General features: G+C 29.5%; 1 protein-coding gene across 1 annotated transcript; it reads right to left on the bottom strand.

The window, feature by feature from the left end:
* Positions 1-7539: 7539 nt before the first annotated feature.
* LOC105626669 lies at positions 7540-9379 on the bottom strand. The gene is made up of 5 exons (XM_012207963.1): positions 9332-9379; positions 8868-8946; positions 8700-8791; positions 8129-8234; positions 7540-7775 (listed from the first exon to the last, which is right to left on the bottom strand). Exons 1-5 carry the CDS (start codon positions 9377-9379, stop codon positions 7711-7713), a joined length of 390 nt encoding a protein of 129 aa, XP_012063353.1. The 3' UTR covers positions 7540-7710.
* Between the last annotated feature and the right edge of the window lie 11876 nt (positions 9380-21255).

Genomic DNA, 21255 nt, shown 5'->3' with positions numbered 1-21255 from the left:
GTGTGTGTGTGTGTGTGTGCGTGCGTGCGTGCGTGCGTGTGTGTGTGCGTGTGTGTGTGTGTGTGTGTGTGTGTGTGTGTGTGTGTGTGTGTGTGTTCATTTCATAACAAACTTTTCTTGTTCTTTTTATAATATCCGTGTTATTTATTTCTGCGGGCGGGAATGCATGTACGCGTTCGCGGACATTCGGACGTAACAATATTATATAGGTTATTGGTTTATAAAGAAGTTGGAATTTATTTAACATTGAGAATGACTCGATCGAAATGTTTGTTTTGTTCTTTGTAATTATTATATTATTTTTATGATTTAAATTAAAGTTTTTTGTTACATTACTGATTCTTTGCTCTTCTTTTACCTATTATATATTGTTTAATTCTTATGAGTTCTTGCGAGATATTATAAAATCATATAATATCCTATATTTTCTTTAAACATATAATATGCTATTGTAAAACATGTAAAAACTTATGAAATCATATAATAAGAACTAATGTAAGAACTTTAATGTGCCAATTTCTATAAGACTAATCTTATAAGAAAATTATGTATAAGAATTTTTGGCAAGGACATTAACGGACTTTGAAATGGATGTTATCTATTTCTATATATAATACCTGCGTATTCGTGACATACGTAAATTCGTAATATATTAGGTGTTACAACTTTGCTTCCGCCGTTTTCCTATAGATGGCTTTAGCGGTAAGTGGTGGTCGAAATAAATAGATCATAGACGTCATACAATAAACTTGGGCATCTGTCATCAACATAACCTCATAGAAACATTAGTCGATTTGTGTCTGCATCATAAAGTTATTCTCAATTGAAAATGTCAGTTTACGAGCCAAATTCTCGTCATTTGCGGGAGGTTTTAATTTTTTGCTTCAATATGAAGAAATCTGCGGCTGAGGCTCATCGAATGTTCTCAAATACTTATGGTGAGGCCGCTATTAGTGAAAGAACGTGTCATGAGTGGTTTTAATGCTTCAAGAACAGTGATTTTGACGTCCAAGGTCATGCTCTGTATTTGGTGGGACCAGCTCGGCATAGTGTATTATGAATTGTTAAAACCGACTGAAACAATCACAGGCGATCGGTATCGAACGCAATTGATGCGTTTGAGCCGAGCATTGAAAGAAACGGCCGCAATACAACGAGAGACACGATAAAGTGATTTTACAGCATAACAATGCTCGACCCCATGTTGCGAAAATGGTCAAGACATACTTGGAAACGTTGAAATGGGAAGTCCTACCCCACCCGCCGTATTCTCCAGACGTTACTCCCTCTGACTATCACTTGTTTTGATCAATGATACACGGCCTAGCTGACCAGCACTTCCGGTCTTATGAAGAAGTAAAAAATTGGATCGATTCATGGATAGACTCAAAAGATGATCAGTTTTTTCGACGCGGGATTCGTACGCTACCCGAAAGATGAGAGAAAGTAGTGGCCAGCGATAGACAATACTTTGAATCATAAATGTATAACCAGTTTTTTACAATAAAGCCTCAAATTTCGGAAAAAAAACGGCGGAAGCAAAGTTGTACACCTAATACGTAAAATCTGTAAAATCCGCAGAATCCGACTCAAAGGACTAATTAGTGGAAGACTTCTTGCGTTATGTGGAGCGCTATTTTTCCCTTAATCGAGACCTGTGTCTATTCCGTGTGGCCATGCATCATATAGTTTTGTCAATGTACAATAAATGGAGTAGCTTGTACAGAAATATGCTTTAATTTTCTTTTGACAGAAACTCACGCTGTACAATGCTCGGCTTGCTTACCGGTCAACATGCAAACAATGGCGGGCATAGGATCGTTAACAACTAGTGCGCCTTGTAGTTGTAAGGACGTCATGATAGCCTAAACAGCGCCACACAAGCGCGATAGAAGAATTGGTACGCAGTCACACACTGTATTTGAACGACAGAATTTTTTCATTCACTCTAGCAAACATTATCCGCAAACAGGACCCGTGGTTCTGAAACGTTCATGATAAAGAACCTTTTCTCGGACAAAGCATACAAAAAGCTTGACAAAGATCCAACTAATACAATCGCGCAGAACAGATCCTAATGAAAAAAGCAACATTCCCAGTAAAATCAAATCAATATTAAAACTTACATATCCTCTCCCATCAAAACTATACGGACTACCAAAAGTACACAAACCAAACATCCCATTCAGACCGATTGTTAGCGCCTTACACTCCCCAACATACAACTTATCTCTAGCACAAACACTACAACCCCTCACTGAAAAATCCGAATCACACTAACTCAACAGATTTCGTACAAAAAATTTAAAAAATTACGTCCCACAAACCTGCTTGTAAGCTTCGACGTAAAATCCCTTTTCACAAGTCCCAATAAAAGACATTAAACATAATAAAGGCTTCACATGAAGTCTCCTCCGACCTCATCCCGCTAATAGAGTACTGCTTAACAACTTATTTCTCTTATAACAACCAATTTTATGAATAAACTTCAAGAGCGACAATGGGCTCTCCTATTTCTCATGTAATCGTCAACATCTTCATGGAGCATTTTGAGAGAAAGGTCCTCAGAAAAACATTCAAAAAACCAGAAATTTGGTTCCGTTATTTAGGCGACACATTCGTGATATGGAGGTACATAGCAGAGCCGAACTTCGTAAATTCCTTATTTTCCTCAATAATCCAAATATCCACTCTAGACATAGAAGAAAATTCTCCTTCTTAGACGTTTTTGTCTCCAAGAAAGTTAACGATACCTTAGGCCATCAAGTGTATAGAAAACCAACACACACAGATAGATACCTACATGCCGAGTCATATCCAGCACAAAAACAGTCTGCAATCAATTCACTATATAGAACTTTCACCATCTTTGACAAAGAACATCTACAGACAGAACTCAATCACTTCAAAATAGCCTTACAGAAAAAAACGGACACGACAAAAAAAACATAATCAAAACAATCAATAAACATGCAAACAAGACAACAGTCTCTGACACACAATCAGAGAAAATCCTATCCATTCTCCATGTCAAAAGAACAACAGATCGGATTGGCAGGATTTTAAACAAATACAATCCGAACTATCTTTAAACCACCCAAAAAGATAGGATAAATCTTAAGAAATCCTAAAGATGAAAGACCTCCACTCAGCTCCGCAGGAGTATACAAAATACCTTGTTCCTGCGGGCAAATATTGAGAAACTGGGAGAATGATCAACCTACGGATAAAAGAACACCAACGTAATGTCAGGCTAACACGTAAATCAGCATCAGAATCACGACATTAAATACTGTTTGACAAAACGATAATAGCCAATATTGCATACTTTTCAAGAAAATATAGAGAAGCTATAGAGATACAAGAACATCCTAACAATCTAAATAGAGATAATAACTAAAACATAAAAAAAATATGGAAAATCATTCTCCCGGTTATTGAAGACCAATTTCTCCCATCTCCATTCCACCCGATCTACAATTCTCTACTTTCCCGCCACCACTCGAACAAGTAGCGTAATATAAAAAAGGAATGACCTGGAGAAACAGCTCGGTATCAGACTGCTCCTCGTCTTGATGAAGTGGACTGCAAGGACGAAATGTTGGCATTTCAAGAATGGATCTGGACACGGAGAAAACACATAATCTTTATATAGAAAGCATTCATGGAAGCCTGAAGAAAATTATGTAAATAGTTAAATAATTATATGTATATAAAATTATATATAATTTATATATTTAATTAATAACATAATATAATATATAAATATCTACAATTTCTCGGAACAATACTTTATTTGAACAATTTTTTTTTAATATTCAAATAATTTTATCAAAGGCTTTTGAGTTAATGATTGTTACCTTATGCAGAAATAAATATATAATCACATAAAAAATTTCGACCTTTAATCTGGTCATAAGTTATCATAAAAATTATTGATGATGACTAGATTAAAGGTGGAAATTTTTGATTAAATTTTAGTTTAATTTTGGAGTGCTACTGGCGAGCATAATAAACAAAATAAAACAGTTATAATTGTATTTTGAGAAATTGGTTCTCCCTCAGCTCCTTCTATGACTCTCGGACAGATCTGAATTCAGGTGCCTATCCTGGCGCCTATCCTTTATTTTCGCTCCGTCTCGCTCCGAGATGACAGAAAAATGAAAACGTTTTCGATTCATGAGCAAAGTGTCGGATAGGCCTGTGGTCTAACAAAGAAGATGTATACACGCTTCATGTTTCTTTTACAACTGCTGATTAAAATTAGATCGTCCAAATTGGAGCTCTTTAAAACAATTGATATATACCACGTCCTTTCAACGTTTGTTACTCAGCTCTATTATTCATCCATTGATCATTTAACGTCGTTTGAAACACTAGACAAGCTCTGTGAAACATTCATAATTGATCCATATAACGTCTATTAAAAATTTTTTAATACATCGAATGGAGATTTTATTGATGTATAAAATGCGGAAGTCTGGATTTCTAGTGGATATCCACTGGAAGTTTCGCGGTCGTCTAATGAAGGTTTCGAATCTCCATGATGGATGTTTAATGGACGTCTCTTCTATGTGGGATGTATTTGAAATACAAAATTGTATTTTAATGTATTTACAATTACAATTTCAATGTATTTTGTATTTGAAATGCTAAAAAAAATTTTTGATAAAATAATTCTTGAAGTAACGCGACAGACTTACTGACTGCATTCGGAAACGTTAGGGTTATGACAGAAAACGAGACATAATGAGGTGTAAGGGTCTGAGCACAAAAATCATAATACTTAGACTTAAATTATAGACGTAAGTAACGTACAAGCTTTCACGTATAACGTACAACTTATTGCCGTGTCTCCAAGACGACAATAAATGGTATATCATACACCAAAGCTTGTGTACTTACAACTTAAACCTAATTGTCGTAGTCATGACGTAGGGTAAAGCCTGTTACATAATAGAGCCGCAATTTGTAAGCTGTAAGGAATTAACCAATCATAATCGATTATTTTTGTCGTTCATCTGTGAATCATTCATTGGTGAATTTCTTATGCTGGATTCATACTTGATTCGTACGACGCACGTCGGATTCATTGTGAATCTAGCATTACGGTTTACGAATTGCGGCTCTATATGTAACAAACTTAAGGGCTACCGCACACAAAATTCCGCAACAGTGACCGTAAGAACTTAAGTCAATAATCAGGATTGGTTTAAGTCTACATAATCTAATGGAAATGGAAATAATAATTAATTTATCCATAACCTTGCAATAAAGTAAATTTCAACCGATTGAAACTCTCCTTATGGATAAGTTTACTGCTATTTCTATTTCCGTTAGAGTACGTAGTTCTAAAACAATATTCTGATTGGCTTATTGGCTTACGTCTTAAAGTTATACAAATTTTGTCCGGCGGCAGCCCTAAAGTTAGTCACGCACATTTTCCATAAGCTCGGATCCTCATACAAACAACAGCGTTTTGACACCGAACGCTGATTGATAAAAAACGAGTGAGGGGGGTAAATGTTATCCCTATAACCAGCTTTTCACCAATTAGTGCTCTGTGTCAAAGCTCTGTTGTCTGTTTGAGAATCCGGGCTAACAGTAACAGTAAGGATCATTCCACACAACTTGTATAGCCGCACAAACATATGTACAAAGAAAATCATCCAATCGTATTTTACATTTGCCTTTATGACAGACATGTGATTGGATAATTTTCTTTATGCATATGCGGCTATGTAAGTTGTGTGGAATGGCTCTAAGACCGGGAGTACAAACTCTTAAATATCGCATAACATGTAATGTATAAATTCAATTAATCAGAGTTCTTTATTTCAAAAGAAAAAAAGAAAGAAGGAAAAGAAAGAAATGAAGGGCATTGATTGGTATATTTTTTATGTATTACGTGTTATGTGTTATGAGAATTTGTGCTTCCCACTTAAGGTTTTCGACCAATCGCATTGTCGATTCAGTTCTTCGTAACCGTAACCGTAACAATTGAGCAACGCGATTGATCGAAAACCTTATTGTACTGTACGAAAAGTGTGTGTGACCAACTAAGACTCGTTCTACAATAGATCGCAGTAGCGCAGGAGCCGGGCACTGTACGCATGCGCATTGGATTATCAACTATCAAATGAAATTGTAGTTCGGCTATCGATCATCAGAATAGAAGATGGTCAACTCCCATCTTTTCGATTCTTACGATACAACTGAATGGAATATAATCTCCATTTTACGGATACAGCTGTATAAAATAATTTATCATAGGATACGTTTTCTTAAAAATAATCTCATTCTTATAATTTGTATTCAAATTAATAATAAATTTGAACAAATACTCAATGTTTCAATATCCATTGTTCTGATTTATGATACAATTGTAGACTGGCAAGTCGTACTCATACTCGACATATAACACGCGATTACGACATATGACCTATTGTAAAACGGGTCTTATACCTTCTACAATAGAGTCGCAAGTTTTAAATCGTAAGAAATTGACCAATAATAAGTGTGAGAAGAATAATCGATTATGATTGGTTAATTTCTTACGGCTTACCGCTTACGTCTCTATTGTAGAAAAGGCCTTAGGGCTGCTGCACACAAAATTTCGCGATAGTGATCGTAAGACGTAAACTTAGCCGATGATCAATTCGTAAAATTAAGCCGAAGTCAATTAGGATATTGCTTTAGGTCTCGTAATCTAACAGAAATAGAAATAACAGTAAACTTATTCATAACCTCGCAATAAAGTGCATTTCAACTGATTGAAGTTCACCTGCTTATGGATAAATTTACTGCTATTTTTATTTCCGTTAGAATTTGTTAGAAAATTTTGAAATATTTTGTATTTTGTATTTAAAAAAGTATTTGAAATACAAATTTTGGAAGTATTTTGTTTTTTGTATTTCAAAATCGAAATGTTGAAAGTATTTTGTATTTTGTAATTCAAATACTCAGATTGTCAATATTTTGTATTTTGTATTTCAAATACTTTGATGATGTATTTTGCCCAGCTTTGGGTGCGGCGTATATCAGAACTAACCTATAGATTTTGCCTTTATTGCGATGACATCACTAATGATATTAAAACATTAGAAATCATAAATATAGAAAATACGGAGGAAACATGCAGCTTACTAAACTATTTAATAAAACTTATTTGCAATATAATTTATTGTATTTTACAATTATTATGTATTTTTTTACTTCATTGCAAGTCAATTTATAATTTATTTAATTATATTCTAAGCACACTTATTATTCAAGGGACATTCCTATGTCTTAAGGATGTTCTGGCGAACATCCTTAAGACATAGGAATATCCTTTGAATGTTCTTTGGAACGTTTCTTGAAGATCTGCTATTATTAGGGAATTTAATAAATTTTTTATTTTTAATCTAAAATTTATTTTATGTTGATTCTTGAATAACTTAGACTGAAACATTATTCAATTTAATATATGTCTTATCTAATAATTTTTATTATTTGAGAAAAGAGATTAGAAAGAGTAGAGAAAAAAGGCTTGTTTTATGTTAAAACGAAACGTTTACTTTTTTATCAATACAGTTTTGTACTGACACATGTGTAAGATAATATTTTAATTTTAATTAAAGTATAATAGACAATAGATGACATTAAAATTTCTTTAATAATTCCAATTAGATTTTCTTGCGGAATTTGGTCTTTAATCGCTCAATGCATCTAATCGTCCTTGACATCCTGCAAACATTTCATCAAATTCTTTCCCTTTTGGCAACCCTCTCCATCTGAAACAATTTCAATAATTTATTTTATTTTCATTTAAGAGAAAAAATATTTGAGAAAATCGCCATAAGATTACAATATTGATTATAATATTGATTGCGTTCAGCAGAACCAATTATATTAAAGAATCATTAAGCGCTAATGATTAATTTTCTCTGCTGAACGCAGCTACTGCCAGTGTTGAAAATCTGTAGTGCACGTAAAGCGTACTATATTAAATTTTCAGTACTATAGATTTTCAGTGGCAGCGAATATCGGAGCGCAGTCAAGTTCTTTAATAATTAATTAATTTAATAATTAATAAAAATAAAAATTGATCTTGATCTGACTCTTATTCAATTTATGTTATACTTACCAATGTCTTTGCATTTGTTATACATTTCATCGATTTTTTCTTGAGATGTATCATATTTTGACATTTCAACACGAAATTTGTCCCAATCAATTTTTTCCTCTTTCAACTAAAACACAGGAATAGAAATTAATTTCTCATTAATTAATTTTCTTAATGTATATTATATACAGAGTGTCCTGAAATTTGAGGTAATATATTATTATGTGAAGCTTTGTGAAAAACTAAGTAATAAAAGTGTACATTATTTTTTTCCGTAAAGTAAATTCTTAAATATAAATATTTGAAATTTGACTAATTATAAGTGTTGATTAAAAAGTTATCTATGTGACAGTGTGACAGCGGCGATGTTTTATTTAATATCATTGCACATGTCATGTTGCACGGATAAATGACTTTTTAACTTAATATTCTTATGATTATAAGTCAAACTTTATACTTAAAAAACTACTTTACGGAAAAAAAGTCTTACACTTTTATTATTTAATTTTTCCTGAAGTTTCGCGCTGTAATAATATCACCCTCAAATTTTGAGACTCCTATATATGTAAAATGTAATAGGAGTCTCACTTACAATTCCGAATTTCTTTAATAGACAGGATTTGTAACAGGCTAACTTTTCGTCATTTTCATCTGATTCCTCTTCCTTTCCTTTATGAAGTACGGCTGAAATTTGGATTATTAATGTAGTTATTTATTTAATAAGTTTTTTAATTATGCAATTAATTTATTCTTCACTTACCCGGATCAACACCAGATTCATCGATACAATCTTTTTCATTCTTTACCCATTTCGCTTGGTCTTCTTCTGTTACTTTACCCTACAATCAAATAAAGATATTTGAATATTATAAAATTATTATTCATGTTAATGTTAACATGTTAATGTTATGTTAAATAATTAACGCATTTTTTAATGTACCTATTTGATATTTTTAATTATTTACAAATTATTTTCATAATACATCCTATGGAAGTTAAATAAATATATTTTGAGAAAAAAATAATAAGCAATCTAAAATTAAAGAAGGAAATTAGAGAGCTTTACCAAATAGAGTTTTAAGAACATATGTGAATATTAGTAAGTTTGAAAAGAATTGAATAATGAAAATTAATTATACTGAAAATAAATTGCACAATATTTTATAGAGAGATAAATTAAATAGATTATTAGTGGAGACACTCATAATAATGAAATAATCTTACCAAGACGGTGACGAAAGAAACGGCGAGCAAGATAACAATTGTTTTCATTTCGATTTATCGTTCAACACGATGGAATACAAACCTGTGATCAAAGAGTTACTGACTAATCGCAAGAGTGTCCTAAGTTTTTATAGTTTATGACTCTCCTTGATTCCTTCTCTAGCATCATGCGTGGGGGGAGTATTTAAATTATATTTGTTATTTTTTCGAGATAGCAACAAATCATCGCAATAACAGTAAAAGTAGCATGTATGCATGTTTTGAAATTCTGCTATTATAATGAATAAAACAGACAATGAATATTAATAACAGAATTTTTTAAATATATAACATTTGTTGTACAGGATGTACAGGATGTTTCAGAAGTAACGATAAAACTCTTACATAAAGACAGAGCGGACTAAACTGAAATGAAAAGTCTTCTATCATTTTACAATTTTCGCAATAATTAACAAGATATCAATTACTAAAAATCACCAAATATTGATTTTCAATAATTTTTTCTCAAGTATTAATTTTACAAAAAAAACAAAAGAAAGAAAGATTATTTATTATAATTAATATATTATTATAATTAATATAATATAATATTATAATTAATAATTATTTATTATAATTTTATAAGAAACAAAAATTATTTATTTTCTTCTTATATATTTTCTTCTTTCTAGAAGAAAATCTCTAAGAATTTTTTCAAAATTTTTTATGTACTTTTTAGTAATGTATTTTTTTATTGGTAACTATTTTTATGAAAATGAGAAAATGCGATACTACAAAATTTTCTGTAAAGTTGATAGTATTTGAATAAAAAATTATTGAAAATCAATATTCAGCGATTTTTAATAATTAATATCTTGTTAATTATTGCGAAAATTGTTAAATGGTAGAAGACTTTTCGACTCAGTTTAATCTGCTCTACCCTTATGCGAGAGTTTTATCGTTACTTACTTCTGTATATGTTTAAGATAATAACCAAAAACAAAAATAAAAATAGTATATTAAATAAAAAATTTGAATTTTTATTCCAATTATAGTTACTTCCTACAAACTTCTATAAGTTGTAAGATAAAAAATCAATGAACATGAATACTGAGGTCATACTTATGATGCACTATATAATCATAGATTTATTCGCATTGCTTGTACCTTTTGCATCTCATTCCAACATTTGAATATATCTCTTTTTAAGTGAAAAATTTTTTTCAACGCGAACAAATTTCATGTTAGCGTGTATTTAATTTACATTATGTTATAGAGTTTCAGAAATAAAAGTGCGCATTTATATTAATAAAAGTGTTCTAAATATGCCTGAATTTTTTATAAATTGAACGTAAAGAGGCGCGATGGAAAGAAAATAATTGCTTTTTATTATAACACAAGTGAACTACTGAATCTAAAGTTCTGTGAATATTTTATATTCATTGTTAGATAATGACGTTACCATTTACTTACTTTGGTAACAAAATTATGTTATAACAATATAGGTTTATACATCTTTTAATGTAAGTTAATAAAACATTGTCAGTAAAACACACACTTTCGAGTTTGTGCAGTTTTTAGTAAAAAATTCAATCGAATTTCATTTGATAGAATGAAAAGAAACGTGCATTCAATTGAATTATGACGTCACAAATGAGAATTATCTGAACTTTTGTGTAAATGAAAAGCAACTAATACCTATTACAAATTTTTTTTGCAACACATATGAAACAAAGAGAGAATAAATTTTTAAACAAAGCGCTACAGAATAACTACGTAATGATCGCTGATCATTTATAATTATGCAACAAATGACATATACACAATGATAATCACTGACAATAACAAAGAATAGAATACAAAATTTGACATTCATTGAAAAAGTGCGAGATGACTCGTATTAATTTAATGCTTGAGCATCATTAATTTTATTTTTAGCTTAACATATTAGTATCATTTAAATCTAACTATACGTATTTGATTAAGACATGAAATAAAAATACACGATTTTTCTCTTTTTTTAGAGGGCATTAAGTAGAACTACTTTCTGTTAAAAATTTCTTCGGTATAATAAATATATCTTTGTTTTTCTTTGTAATTCTTGAAATAAATGCTTCATCTAAAGATGGATATCTGCCGGACATGTATAATTTGATTTTTTGGAATTATTGTGGTTACGTCTATTACGTAAAGTTAGATTATTCTGAGAGTTGATTATCTCACACTGCATGCATAGGTACACACATACGCGCGCATACACACACACACACACACACACACACACACACACACACACACACACACACACACATAGCACACTTATTATTATTATCATTATATAGCTAATTTCCTTCATTGTAATAAAGTGTCCTCCTCCTATTATAAAAATAGTTGCGATATGTTACTATGTAATTTAGTTTACGTAAATATTTCATCGTAACACATAATCATTGTGATTCAAATAAAAATGTAGATGTACAGGACAGATTGCAGTTTTCAAGATTGATTATCGTGAACTTTGATAACTGCTGATGCTAAATATTTGACACTTATATAAGAATGTTTTAATTACTTGTATGTAACAGCTAATATTATCTAATATTGGTCAAAATATCAACTATAAAAAATTAACATTAGCTTCAGAGAATTAACAATTTGTTGTCAAATATATTCTGAAACTAACAAAGCAAAGAAACAAAACAACAAATAGTTTTCGTTTTGTGTATAAAGGTAAAGAGGATTTGCCACTCATAGCGGTCAGTTTGCGAAATTAAACTGAAGTGAAAATACTCGTAATTAACCCGTTATTTAACGCATAAATAAGATTATAATGAAAATTGTTACAGTTTTGTGTTACAGTTTGATGAAATTAGAAATTAGAAATTATGATTAGGAACAAGTAAGACATATGTTGTAATTTTCTTTTGATTAATATTAATCGATTTATTAATAATAATAGAAAATTAATCGTATTTTGTAAATGTACATTGTAAATGTACATTGTGTGGGATGATATAAAAACAAGAAAATCATAAAAACAAGAAAAACATAAATATTTATTGTGAACATATTACGAATGAATTTTAGAATGAAAAATTTGATGTTTTCATCAAAATTAATTCCTGAATGAAGCTAGTTCCATAATGTCAATCAAATCTGCTTTCTGCCAGATATTAGAAAACGTTATTGTGTCTGCAACAAAAATTCATTCGTAAGATGTTACAGTGCAGTAAATATTTATGTTTTTTGATTTATATCATCCCGTACGTCTACAATATACGTCTACAAACCATGATTATTTCCTATTATTATTAATAAATTAATCGATTAATAAATTATTATTAATAAATCAAATCTTCAAAATAAGATTACAAAACTTGTTGAGACTTACTTCCTAATCCTAATTCCTAATAATTTCCAATTTCTAATTTCATCAGAAACCGTAATAGTTTTTATTACAATCTTATTTATGCGTTCATGTGAACAACGATGATGATAACGTTGATAATAATATTCCATAAATGTGTGTTTAATTATCTATAATACTAATATATAATTTCATGAAATTTCATTGCAATCAAAAAGTAATTAAAACTAATAACATTAAATAAAATTTATAAAGATATTGATATTTTCATTTATACGTTTTTCAAATTATTACAATAATTATTTAAAAAATCTTCGAAACTATGGGCCATGACTGAAACAGTCGGACATGTGTGTCGTTTTTTTTTCGCTCAAAAATAGCCTGTTAAAAGCATATCAAAATCCTTAATCCCATCACCTGGTGTTCCCCTTGTCTGATAAATTATTTTACTGTTTTCCAACATTTAATATACACTATCCACATAAAGTATAAAGACGTGAAATATGATTAAGAGCTGTAAAAAAATTGAGATAAGTATAATTTACTAGTGAATAAAGACACAAAAATTGCAAGAAAAATATCGACAATTATTAAGTTTAATATACAATCAAAAAAATTGTTAAAAAATATATTAATCAACGCGTTATTTTGTAAACTAGCAAATTATTTTGTAAATCTAGCAAAAAAAAACATCATTCGGCTTTATTAAAGGAATTGTTAAGTATTTACAGTAAGATTAGAAAAATCTATCAGATTAACTATGAGATATGTATAGAATACGCCACAGCGAGATAGGTATATATTGAGGATATTAAAATTGATAACTATTTAGATTAGAAAATCCGTCATATCGACGAAATAATTCAAAATTTATACTTACATGTTAATTAATTAAAGACATAAATTTTCTTATATAATTTAAATTATAGCAGAGAATATTTTAGGATTAAGAATTTATATTTTAATTTTTCATTCTTACCTGACCTCAATGCATACGCGCAGTTTATTGCTACATATGTCGATGTAACAAGTTTCATAATTTCAGTATCAAGTGAATGGCAAACTTCTACGATTAATATCTCGCTTCATGGGATAGAGCGACATTTTTTTCTATCAGATTCGTTTGTTTCATTAAAAAATGTTCATTATTAAGAGAAAATCTGATATCGACTTTGTTTTTAGATAATATTTCTCAAACAAAAGATAAAAATAAAACTTTAAATAAATAAATACAAATGTGTCTTCTATCAGATAATATAAGCAGTGTTTATAATACTGTAATTTTGCAATAATTAATTTTTTTCTGTATAAAATACCTACAAGTGAATGTATATAAGATTTTTTAGAATCTTTTCACTTCGATATAAAACATTTTTGTTGAATTATATACGTATTTACTTTATGCTGTTCTGCAAGATGCAAATATGTAATACGATAATTTTTCAAGAGCTTAACATTTTGATAAATGTATTTGTTAAATTTAAATATTGATTATTAATCAAGTTATTGTACAAAATGTAAAATGGAGTTCCGTAATATCACCTTCTCTTCTAATATTGACAAACAAGAATGATCCATTTTATTACACTGTTTACAAGTTATCAGGATACATATATAGTCTATTAATAGACTATAATTCAATCAATATCTTCTATTATCTTATCAAGTGGATGCCAAACGTAATAATTAAATCAATTGTGAAAATTTTAGCAATCCATATATTCTATTTAAAAAAAAAGGCAATTACATTTCTCGATAGAGCAATATTTAAGCTTTAAGAACCTGTATTTTTAATTGCAATTTATTTGATAATGATTTTTAACGGAGTTACGAGCAATAAAGTCAGAATGTTCCTTTTTACTTAATTCGCGAGTAACTCAGGAACAAGAAATCGTAAGAATTAAAAAAAAAAATGATTTTATATGAAAAACTTCAAGCTTTCACGATAAATAGTGAAAAAATAGTCGAAAATTTGCTCAATTTTTTTTTTGGGGCACGTTACAAATCTATAAAGTAAAAAGAAAATGTTTCATTTTTTTTAACTCATAGTTTTCTATATGTAAATTACAAAATTCACATAAAAATTACAAAATTCAAAAAATATAGTAAAAAAATATAGTAGTATAAAAATATAATAAAGTAAATATAGTAAATATAGTAACCATTCAAAAGTAGAGATTTCAAGTTTTAAAATTCTCTTTTAATTTAAATTTTGATCATTTTTAACGAAGATATTGATGGAGAGAGGTCTTCTTACCAACTTTTAAAGGGAGTTTTTCCTTAACTCAATATTTATCTCTAATCTAACTTTGTAGGGTGACAGAAGTTTAGCGCACGACATTACCTATTATCAAAATACCAGTACTATTTGTATAATTTTCTTCTACTCTTTGGGATACAAATAATTTTTTCCCTTTTATAATGGTTTGAGGATAAAAATCAATTGAATGATTAATCCCTTTAAATCCTGTTCTTAAAATTATATCCATTTATCAATCTCTAAGAAGAAAAATACAAGAAATTGTTATTGATTTAGATGATACTTTTTTCAATTTACAGGCCAATGTTTAACATATTTTGAAATAAAAATGAAATAAAAATCATAGTATTAATAATTACACAAAATTATAATAGTTATTTACAATTTTTTGATTATATTATCTTTATCATACATAAAAACATTTTGATTTAATTTTCATTACGCGTTTAATAAATTGTTTCTAAATTCCAAACTTGACAGGTAACGACACATATCAACATGCACGAAATGAATAACGGCTTTTATATTGTATATGCAACAAAATAATCATAAATTCGAACAAAGTTCAAAAGCGAAACATAAAACGTTTTAAAAAAAAAGTCTTAAGATATTTTTAAACGGTAAGAAAAAATGTCTTATGTCTCGATTTTAGTCTTTGTGTTGTCTGCAGGATATATTTTGCTGCAGTTTTAGGTAAATAACTTTTAAATGTGTAAATGAATCCAAATAAACTTTTGCACAATTATTTATTTAAAATTTTTTAATTTGTAATCCTATGACAAACCTATGTCCACTTTTAATTGTTATGACAAACAAAAAAATTTAAACAGCAAGGAGCACAGACTTTTATTCGGTAAAAAAATTTTCATACATAAATGTGTATAAATATGTATAAACATAAAGATTATGTGTTTCGCGAGTTTTCTCCATGTTCAGATCCACATTCTTGGATGAAAGAAACACATAATCTTTATATAGAAACATGGAAGTCACAAGAATATGTATAAACATATATATTCGTAAACACGTATATTCATATAAACATATATAATTATATACTTTTTCTTTTATAAAATTACTTTTTAGTGTAATACAAATAATAATATTGCGAACATCAAAAATAATAAAAGGAATAATTACATTGTTAAGTTTAGAAAAAATCAAGTTTGGAGAAATGTAAAAAAAATTGGTCATACACAATTATGTATAATTATATATTATATATAATTTTATTTATAAGCAATTTTTTTACATTTTTTTAAACTTGATTTTTTTAAAAATAAATAGTGCGAAAATTCCTTTAAATTGTTTTTATGTAATAATTATTTTAATTATTTCACATTATCCCAGATAGTCAAGTTTGTAGAAAGTAGACTTTTCAAATGTCTGCTACATACTATACCAACAAAATAACAGAATTAGATGTACATAATACTATTGACAGATTGCTAAAAAAAACGGAACAAAATCTACAAGCGTCAGATAATGTCAGCAGGATCTGCTCAGATCCTGCCGATCAGGATTCTGCCAACAATCTGCCTTCACATTATATCGACAGGCAATGTTAACAAATACAAGCCTAATGCGGATGCATATTGATGGCAGACTACAATCATTTTCTGCTCGAACTTGCTGACAGTTTGCTAGAATACTGCAGACATTTTACTATCTGGAATATTACACAGGCCAATGTTTCAGATGATTATGAATAAGGAGTTTCCTATAATGGTAATTTTGTGCGTTGAATCCAAATCTGACGGAGAATTTGCTTATCACATCAGGGTGTCGAAATATAAAATTGTTCAGAAATGGTCATTTGATCAAATTTATGATTTTTATTGTGCAAGATCGAAATTTATTCAAGTGAATAAATTTTGATGAATGGCATCGAACAGTACTAATCTTTAGCTTTAAAAAGAATTTTCTTTTTGTTTTATGATTTTTTTCGCTGTGATACAAAACATTAACTTTTCACTGTTTGCGACGCGACACACAGTGGAAGCACATGTATGTACATTAGTCAATGTAATATTTTATACAAATGTTCTTGAATATTCATCTGAAGTAAAATCTGAAATCAAAAATTTTAAATTCAAAATGGCGGATTCAATATGGTGAATAAAAAATTGAAAAACTTAAAAATTTGAAGTTAAAATAAATACTTTTTATTTCAGATTCCATAAAACAAATTTAAATTTTTTGAAGGTGGCTTAAAAATATAAATATACAATAAAGGAGCATATAGCCACAATTCAAGACGTTATTAGAAATAAAATTAATGTATTTCGAAATAATACGTTAACACATAAAATTCGTTTGTTAAAAAATGGTTGGTCCGTAATATTTCATCACCAATTTGATTATAATCACAACAATTTGATTATAATCACAACATAGACTGGGATAATGTGATGACCCTAGATTCTGAGCAATCATACAGATTGATAGAAGATTGGTCTCAGATATGATATATATAAAAAGACAAAGTTCTGGATTAAATAAACAAAGTGATACAGATCGATTTCCAGACATCTTTTTAGCCATAATTGACAAATGTATTCTCATTCTCTAAGAATTATTCCCTCTCCTAGTACAATTCCACATTAGTATATAAGATTGACACTCGACGCGGTTTGCTCAATATCTCAGTTTCTATCAAAAGAATTCTTTTATCATTACATCTTTATTTAACTGACACAAAGAATTTGACTTCGTATAAAATGTGAGGATCTTTGTTTCAAAAGCACAGGTACGTTAGCCATAATTATAAACTCCAAAAATAAAATTTAATCTATAATAATTACGCTCGAATAAATTCTAAAATAATATTTTTTCTTATTATAAAGTATTTTAATTAATAATCATTTAAAAATAATTTTTCTTATTATGAGAATCAGGAAATCCTGTGTTTGCTAAACAACGATCTATTAAGATTATATTTCAACAATTATATACCAAGACGAAATTATTACATAATAATCAAATATTAATTCGCAATGAACAAGATATCAACATTGAAACAAAGATATACGTAGGAAACATCCCTTTTTAATTTAATTGTAATTTAATTGTAATTGTATTTTCAGACTTTTTAATATCTTTGTGTTCTTTTATTTGTATTCAATTTTCTTTGGTTTGCCTGATATATGAAGACTCACAATCAAAGCAATTAATTTTGTACAGCATATTTGCATGATTTTTTTTACCTTATCTTTGCTGCTTAAATTATTTATTGGTTTATGAACAATTCTAAACTTGAATTTATTTTGTTATGATTTTGAATTTTTCTGAGATGTTTTTTAGATATGGAACAACAAAAAAATACTCGACGTGATTTGTTCAATATCTCAATTCCTGTCAGAAGAATTCTTTTATCATCACATCTTTATTTAATTGACACAAAGAATTTGACTTCATACAAAAATTGTGAGGTATAAAAATTGTCTTTGTTTCAAAAACGCAGGTACGTTAGCCATAATTATAAAATTCAAAAATAAAATTTAATTTATAATAATTACGCTTGATTAAATTCTAAAATAATATTTCTTCTTATTATAAAATAGAATTTTTTAGTTAATAATCATTTAAAAATAATTTTTCTTATTATCATATACTAAGACGAAATTATTATATAATAATCAAATATTACTTCGCAATAAATGAAATATCAACATCGAAGCAATGATATACGTAGAAAATATTCTTTTTTAATTTAATTGTAATACCTATGCGCTGTATTGATGATGGTCAAATCTTGACCGAACCGTACAAATTTTATGTATTAATGTACTATTACAATAGTATGAGATAACGTACTATTTCGAAATACATTAATTCTCTAATAACATCTTGAGTTACAGCTATATGCTCCTTTATTGTATATTTATGCTTGTATAAAATACTTCATTGACGTTAATACATTGGTTAGTGTACATATGCTCCATTCCGCTGTATGTCGTGTCACAAAAAATTGAAAATTGATTGTATCACAGTGAAAAAAATCTCAAAACAAAAAGCAAAAATTCTTTTTAAAACTAAAAGTTAGTACTATTCGATGCTATTCATCAAAATATTTGAATAAATTTCGATCCCTCACAATAAAATCATTCATTTTGTCAAAATGGCCATTTTTGGGCATTCTCAAATGTTTCGATAACTTGACATGATTCTGTCAATTCTGCCGTCAGATTCAGACAAAATTACATAGGAAACCACTCCTTGGGCTTAATTATCTTTGAACATTCTCGATTTTGCAGATCTGTGTTATTATTCAAAAATAAAAAATCAGTCCTTTTTTCTTTTGTAAAATTACTTTTTAATGTAAAGGAACATTTAAATTGGCCGTAACCTGTATGTCGTAATCTGTAAAAATTGACTAATCATCTTCGAGTATTCCCTTCTTATAGTCAAATGAGATTTCACATTATTATTAATCATACAAATAACATAGAGCTACAAACTACGAAAATAATAACTATTAATAATAATAACAATAACTACTAACATTATTCGATCTGCTACAAGGTCATATTCATTACTTACAAAATTGAAAATTAATTGTCGACTCTGTGTGAAAATTGTGAACTCTGATTTATGGACGCCAGATAGATGTTGTCCGTCCTTTGTACAGATATTGTATCACATCTCGAATTTTTTTTGAACCGTCATTTTAGATTGCAATCTGCTTATTATATTCGCCAAAATTCTGTATGGAATGCGCAAGTCCATCGAAATATATACAAACATGTAATTAACATGTAATAACATGTAATTAATTAAGTCAAAAATTAAAACAATTAAAATTTGAAACTATATAAAGCATGTAAGTACCTCAATAGTGATCTCCAGCATATATAGCTATTACAATATCGTTATAAGATACAAAGCGACGTGAATCATCTAACATATTATGTCTGTTCTCCATTACATGACAATGATATTGTTACGTTCTGTAGACACCACGATTCTTTTCTTTCGAAAAAGTCGGCTCCACGCGACTATCTATAGTCGTACCGTCTATGAGACTCGAGTGGAGTCCCCTGCGGTCTGAAAGAACTGAAAAGAGGGACTGGACAAGCTTCATGAAAAGTCGTAAACACCAATCAATCCGGAAGGAATAACAACATTAATGCAGGCCTAAAAAGTGGCAAGATTGCGAAAGATATTCTAAATGCACCTAACAATAAGTCAATAGTAAAAATCCAAGCTATCGTCGTCCGAGGCCAACATTCATCTTAAGAAAAAACAGGCACCACATCGCGCCAAAAAATCGTAAAAAGCACGGGATAACTTCGTAGATAGCCTTATCTAAGATCGGACTCGTGACTGACAATGGTTATCCTACACGCAAAACTGTACACAGTAACCATCTGTTTACCTAGCCATATTTTTCGCGAGGATAACAGAATTTCGTCATCCGCTTGGAGCATCATTTTGCCTCTTTAAAGAAAAACGTAAGTCATTTCTTTTCTTTTCGAAACTCCTCTAACGATGCACTTTAAATTAACAATGATGACATTATAAAACTCGTAAATCTTACGCGATATTGCAATTAATTATTATATCTAGAGGGCGTTCTTTTTTCGGGGTATAATTCGGGGTATAATAGAAGTGCCAACGTTTACTTTTTAAGCCGGTTCTACAAAGGATAGAATGAAGCTTACAGCACGTGAGCGTAAAGTCGGGTCTACACTAGTTGCAATCAATATGAAGTGTTGATTTCAAAATGCAGACTTCAGATTAACTGTCGCAACAAACTTGCGATCAGTTTGCAACTAATGTAGAACCGGCTTTACGTTCACGCGCTATAAGCTTCATTCTGTCTTTTTTCAAGTAACAAGTAATAAAGATAGAATAAAGCGCGTGAGCGTAAAAAGTAAACGCACCTAGGTGTAATTAAACCTTAAAGATAAACTATAAGAAATCAATCAATCATAGTTAATTATTCTCCTTACACTCGACTGTGATTGACTAATATTTTATGACTCAAAGCTATATCTATATTGCGTTCAGAGATATTCTATTCTATGTATTTGATGCATAAATTTGGAAGGCATCCCTAGAGTTCTATATGTATATATTAGGTATACAACTTTGTTTCCGCCGTTTTTTCCGAAATTCGAGGCTTTATTGTAAAAAACTGGTTATACATTTATGATTCAAAGTATTGTCCATCGCTGGCCACTACTTTCTCTCATCTTTCGGGTAGCGTACGAATCCCGCGTCGAAAAAACTGGTCATCTTTTGAGGCTATCCACGAATCGATCCAATTTTTTACTTCTTCATAAGACCGGAAGTGCTGGTCAGCCAGGCCGTGTG

This window comes from Atta cephalotes (genome assembly GCF_000143395.1).
Source record: "Atta cephalotes unplaced genomic scaffold scaffold00006, whole genome shotgun sequence".
In the NCBI taxonomy this organism is placed as follows: domain Eukaryota; kingdom Metazoa; phylum Arthropoda; class Insecta; order Hymenoptera; family Formicidae; genus Atta; species Atta cephalotes.
The sequence above is the reverse complement of the archived record's forward strand: the minus strand, read 5'-3'. Positions and strand labels throughout refer to the sequence as shown.

Bases quoted from the DNA above. Each gene is read 5' to 3' on its own strand.
- LOC105626669 (XM_012207963.1), bottom strand. From the start codon at position 9,379: ATGAAAACAATTGTTATCTTGCTCGCCGTTTCTTTCGTCACCGTCTTG. The intron at 8,792-8,867 runs GTAAGTGAAGAA...TCCAAATTTCAG, and splicing joins TGAATCTGGTGTTGATCCGG to CCGTACTTCATAAAGGAAAG. The intron at 7,776-8,128 runs GTAAGTATAACA...AAATTGTTTCAG, and splicing joins TAACAAATGCAAAGACATTG to ATGGAGAGGGTTGCCAAAAG.